The sequence below is a fragment of the Epinephelus moara genome, chromosome 2 (genome assembly GCF_006386435.1).
Source record: "Epinephelus moara isolate mb chromosome 2, YSFRI_EMoa_1.0, whole genome shotgun sequence".
NCBI lineage: Eukaryota > Metazoa > Chordata > Actinopteri > Perciformes > Serranidae > Epinephelus > Epinephelus moara.
This window is the reverse complement of record NC_065507.1, coordinates 4,859,265-4,865,264: the sequence shown is the minus strand read 5'-3', so window position 1 is coordinate 4,865,264 and position 6,000 is coordinate 4,859,265. Positions and strand designations below refer to the sequence as shown.

Sequence of the window (6,000 nt, the reverse complement as noted above, 5' to 3'; positions counted from 1 at the left end):
TTTTCAACATATCATACTATCACTTTATTTTTGATAAACTATACTATGACGTTTTTCAACATACTGTACTATGACTTTTTTCGACATACTATATTATGACTTTTTTATACATACTATACTATGACTTTTTTTTGACATACTATACTATGACTTTTTTCAACATACTATACTATGACTTTTTTCGACATACTATACTATGAATTTTTTATACATACTATACTATGACTTTTTTCAACATATCATACTATCACTTTATCTTTGATAAACTATACTATGACGTTTTTCAACATACTGTACTATGACTTTTTTCGACATACTATATTATGACTTTTTTATACATACTATACTATGACTATTTTCAACATACCATACTATCACTTTATTTTTGATAAACTATACTATGACGTTTTTCAACATACTATACTATGACTTTTTTGACATACTATACTATGACTTATTTCAACATACCATACTATCACTTTATTTTTGATAAACTATACTATGACTTTTTTTGACATACTATATTATGACTTTTTTTCAACATACTATATTATGACTTTTTTTTACATACTATACTATGACTTTTTCGATATTCTATACTGTGACTTTTTTTCGATATACTATACTATTACTATTTTTGACATACTATGACTTTTTCTACATACTATACTGTGACTTTTTTCGACATACCATTCTGACTTTTTTGACACACTATACGATGAGTCTTTTTTGACATACTATACTATGACTACACTTACTTTTTTCAACATACTATACTGACTTTTTTCGACATACTATACTATGACTTTTTTTTGACATACTATTCCGACTTTTTTCGCCATACTATACTACGACTTTTTATGAGACACTATACTATGACTTTTTTGTCATACTTTACTATGCCTTTTTTGGACATACTATACTATGATTTTTTGTTTGACATACTATACTATGACCATGTTGTTGACTTAGTATACTATGACTTTTTGCCAACATACTATACTATGACTTGTTTTGGCCTATTATACTATGACTTTTTATGTCACACTACAATACAACGACTTTTTATGACAGACTATACTATGGTATTTTTTGATATACTATACAATGACCTTGTATGATATATTACACTATGACTTTTTATGACATAGTATTCCAGGCCTACATGCATCTCAATATCAGTAAGGAAAAAGAACAAAAGCCAAGGTTCCAGTTCAATCTTTTATTTGTGGACAGTTTGACTGGTTCATCTGATAACAGAAGAAAAGGAATACAAAAAGGGTATTAATCTAGACACCATAGTCACTGACTCCAATCAATAAATAATCCAACAAAGGCAATCTACCTCCACAACTTTAATTAAGAAACACAGTATTATCTTAAAGTAATGAAACACATCTATACAGCAAATGAAACACAAACTAGTAAAGCTGACACAAATGCATTTAAACAAAATAAAACTTACATTTCATATACAGTTCAAACAATAGCAGGGATAACGCATCTACATGCAGCACATCTGTTTGTTGTCAGAGGGTTTGTCCTTTTGATCTGATTGCCTTTAAAGGCTCTGAGCCATGTAAAGAGAGATTAGAAAAGGGAGGTAGTATGTCATAGTATGACATCTTTTAATGGCAAACTATACCATGAAGTTCATACTACACTATAACTTTTTTATGGTATACTATTCTATTACTTTTTTTTCACAGCATACTATGATAATATAGTATGTCGAAAAAAGTCATATTATAGTATATCAAAAAAGTCATAGTATAGTATGGCGAAAAAAGTCATAGTATCGTATGTCAAAAGAGTCATAGTATAGTATGTCGGAAAAAAAGTCACAGTATAGTACGTCAAAAAAATCATACTATCGTATGTCGAAAAAAGTCATAGTATAGCATGTCAAAAAAAGTCATAGTATAGTATGTTGAAAAAAAAGTCATAGTATAGCATGTCGAAAAAAAGTCATAGTATGGTACGTCAAAAGAAGTCATAGTATAGTATGTCAAAAGAAGTCATAGTATAGTATGTCAAAAGAAGTCATAGTATAGTATGTCGAAAAAAAGTCATAGTATAGCATGTCAAAAAAGTCATAGTATAGTATGTCGAAAGAAGTCATAGTATAGTATGTCAAAAAAGTCAGTATAGTATGTTGAAAAAAGTCATAGTATAGTATGTCAAAAGAAGTCATAGTATAGTATGTCAAAAAAGTCATAGTATAGTATGTTGAAAAAAGTCATAGTATAGTATGTCAAAAGAAGTCATAATGTTATAGTATGTCGAATGAAGTCATAATGTAAAAAAAAAAGTCATAGTATAATATGTCGAAAAAGTCATGATGGAGCTATAGATTAAATGGGGCTGTGTTCAACAGTGACAAACCAAAACGTTTATTCAGAGGAAAATGGTGGTGCAAGCACACTGCCTTAAAGTATCTTTGGTTTAATTAAATTCAATTCAATGGGGATTTTTGGGCATGAAAAACATGTTTACCTCGCCAAAGCAAGTGTTAAATATAAACAAAAACTGTACATACAATAAGCCAAGATCCACTATACCTTTTTTTATATACATGCCACTACTGATTGGGTAACACCACTGAGACCACCACCACACAAGATAAAAAGTACCACAAAACCTATTTCACACTGTTTCAAAGAGACATGTTGTTCATCCTGGAAAGTGGCAAAGCAGTGCACAGTGTTTGGAGATTGACCGTGCCCCTGTTGTGTGTGTGTGTGTGTGTGTTTTCTCTTCATGTTTATTACCACGGCGTATATGTGTGTGTGATATGAGTCATTTTCTCAGGAACTTCTCTGTTGTGAACTTTGAAACTAATCCTAAAGTAATCATGCGGTCAGGCTCAGCCCTGTGACACATGAAGCTAAAGCTTTAGCCTATTTATGGACTTACTAAACACTGAATCAACAACAGGAAGTAAATGCAGAGCTGGAATCACAGAAGAAAAGAAGCTTGTGGAGATTTCAGACAGAGGTTTTGACCCATGCTCCATCTGTGGATTATAAATAAACAAGAGCCCTGACATGGCAGCTTCTTACGGTAAGTTATTTTAAGCTATTTAAATGAACAGAGGGCAGGTGTGTTCTGGTGTGTATGAATGGGAGATGATGATGTTTGTCAGGTCCAGAGTTGATCCTGCTGTTACTGGGTGAGAAACAAAGTGGGAAGAGCTCAGCAGGAAACACCATCCTGGGAAAACCAGCCTTTTGCAGAAAAACAACCCGCAGCTGCAGAGAGAGCGGCACCACCTGTGGAAGACGAGTGAGTACACACAAGTTTACAGTTTGCATCTGAACCTCAAGTCTTGTCTCTACTCTGACTAAATCTGATCCACCAGGTGACCGTGGTGGACACCCCAGGGTGGCTGTCCCACTCCACTACTCCACACAGAGTATCCCAGGAGCTCTGCAGAGGTCTGACCCTTTGTCACTCAGAGCCTGATGTCATCCTGCTGGTGCTGCCCATCACCTCCACCTTCAGCCCAGAGGAGTGGAGGGCCATGCAGGCCCAGCTCAGCCTGCTCCAAACCCCCATCTGGCAGCGAGCCATGGTCCTGTTCACTCATGGAGACAAGTTAGGTAAACTAATGATCATTTATTAGTGTGATATGTTTCCTCTCTGCGCTCACTGGTTATGTGTCTCTGTCTCTATACTAATTGGCCAGGGGGCGGTGCTGTCTGATTTATTTTTGTGTTTGTGCATTTGTTAATTAATTTGTTGGATTGTCCATCGATGTTCTCAGAAAAAACACATCCTTTATTTTTGTTCCACAATAAAAAACATGTTTGAAATCTCAGAAATTGGCTTGACTTTATAAAAAACATGGGAAGAGGACAATAAGCCATGAAAAAAGAAAATCTGTAAAATAAATAAATAAAATAAGAGAAAGAAAGATAATAATAATTTTGTAACATCATTTTGAAATGTAATAATAATATTAATTATAAATACAGTTTCCCCAGCTTTTTGCTTCTTTCCCTATTTAATTTTTTTTTTCTTTATATTTTCTAAATGTATTATTTTTTGGCAACTTGTGGGACATTTCTTACCAAGTTGCTCTTTGGCTTTTTCCCATATTTTTGTCAGAAACTGCACCAATGTGCTCAGGGTTCAAAGGTTTAAATACCGCGTCTGAAAGCAGCACAGGAAAAGTGATGTCACCCCAGGTTTCAAACGGTTAACAGTATTTCTACAACCATTTACTGGTGAACAGTGTGCGTGGAAATGAGGTATGAGAGTATGGTGACTTTATAAATCTGCCTCTGTCACAGCCTCTGAAAGACCATAATGCCTCCAGTTATTTTCAGCAGTGGGGTCAGTGGTGAGGTGCCAGTTTTATCAGTGGCCGTGTCCACCAGAGGAGATATGAGCACACTAACACGCTAAACTAAGGCGGTGAACATTGAACACATTATGACCTGCCAAACGTCAGCATGTTAGCATCTCCATTGTGATCATGTTAATAATGTTAGCATTTAGTTGTACATGGTTCCTCTCCTTGTTTGGGTTTAACTGAACCAGTGAGGTTGTTTCTGCTGCAGGAGGCCTGTCGATCCAGGAGCACATACGACAGCAGGGTCAGACTCTTCACTGGCTGCTGGAGCGATGTGGGAACAGGTACCAGGTGATGACCAACCAGTCTGGGGCGTCAGAGGATCAGCTCACTGAGCTCTTTGAGAAGATCCAGAGGATGATTCAGACTAACAAGCGTCCGAGGGAGATCCAGGACAGGATGTACAAGCTGCTGAGACGAGATGTGAGCATGAAGGAGGACAGGAGGGTGCAGGGAGGACAGGAGGAGATAGAAATGAGAGTGATGTATGACGTGCATGACGGGAGGCCGGGGCAAAGGAAGCAGACGACCTCAGGAGAGGCGTGGGTACCCAGAGGTAGGTTTGAACTTTAATTAGAGATTCATAATATTACCCACAATCAGCAACACCTGGAATAAAATGTGTTTAATTCTAAAATATGAAACCATTACAGTGTTCGAAGCGGAGCCTGCTGGTCTGAAGCCTGCTCTTTGCCTCGTCCTGCTGGGGAGGAGGAAGTCAGCGAAAAGCTCCGCAGGGAACATAATCCTGGACAGTGAAGTGTTTCAGACGGACATGAAGACCACCAGGTGCTCTGCAGGCCATCGGAAAGTGTCAGGGTTGCCCGTCACAGTGGTGGACACGCCCGGGTGGAGTCTGTTTGGTCTGGCCAATCCCAGGCAGGTCAGGATGGAGATCAGTTGGAGCACTTCCCTCTGCCCTGCGAGGAGCAAAGTGTCCTTCGTGCTGGCTGTACCTGTGGACACGTTCAGAGAGAAAGACAGGAGAGCTGTGGAGACGTACCTCAGTGTTTTGGGGAGTGATGTATGGAGGAGCACTGTGGTGTTGTTCACGTATGGAGAGGAGCTGCGAGGACGGACGGTGGAGAATCACATTGAGAGGAGCGGAGAGCCTCTGAAGTGGGTGCTGGACAGATGTGGACGCCGCTATCAAGTGTTAGATACAAATACAAGAGACAAGACTCAAGTGAATCAGCTGCTGCAGATGATAGAGAGGCTCTAGGGAGGATATAAATGTGACCTGCAGTGGTCATGGGTTATAGTTTTAATCTAAAACTACAACAGTATTTTTTATGCCTCAGCAATTATGAAGTAAAGGAGAGGAAGCCAGTCTGCTGTCATTGGCTTGTTCAGTTTAGTTTTCTACAGCACAATAATGTTTTATGACAAGTTTTCCATGTTTGTGTTAACAACAAATACCTTGTGCTCACTACCACATGACATATGTCCAATTCTACCTTTATGATACATTCCCTCGGCCATATTTGAATTTTGTGTTTCATCACTTGACATATTGTAATCCATAACAACGTTAGAAATGTTTGTTTTTTTGTCGTCTGGCTGAGAGAAGTCGACTTGTACTGAGGCGACCTGCTCTTATTCATCAGCTATGTGTGTGACATTATCTTCACCATCTTTACTGT

The 6,000-nt window shown here is 37.8% G+C and overlaps 2 protein-coding genes across 3 annotated transcripts in view; one reads left to right on the top strand and one right to left on the bottom strand.

Moving 5' to 3' along the window:
• Positions 1 to 6,000, bottom strand: part of LOC126403996 (gem-associated protein 4-like) — a 173,259-nt gene that overhangs the window by 144,556 nt on the left and 22,703 nt on the right. The window lies entirely within an intron of this gene.
• LOC126400900 (GTPase IMAP family member 8-like) lies at positions 3,048 to 5,971 on the top strand. Its single transcript, XM_050061895.1, has 5 exons — positions 3,048 to 3,063; positions 3,146 to 3,285; positions 3,362 to 3,602; positions 4,566 to 4,913; positions 5,011 to 5,971. The coding sequence occupies exons 1-5, from the start codon at positions 3,048 to 3,050 to the stop codon at positions 5,577 to 5,579; spliced, it is 1,314 nt and encodes a 437-aa protein (XP_049917852.1). The 3' UTR covers positions 5,580 to 5,971.

Bases quoted from the DNA above. Each gene is read 5' to 3' on its own strand.
- LOC126400900 (XM_050061895.1), top strand. The intron at 3,603-4,565 runs GTAAACTAATGA...TTTCTGCTGCAG, and splicing joins CACTCATGGAGACAAGTTAG to GAGGCCTGTCGATCCAGGAG. The intron at 4,914-5,010 runs GTAGGTTTGAAC...AAACCATTACAG, and splicing joins AGAGGCGTGGGTACCCAGAG to TGTTCGAAGCGGAGCCTGCT.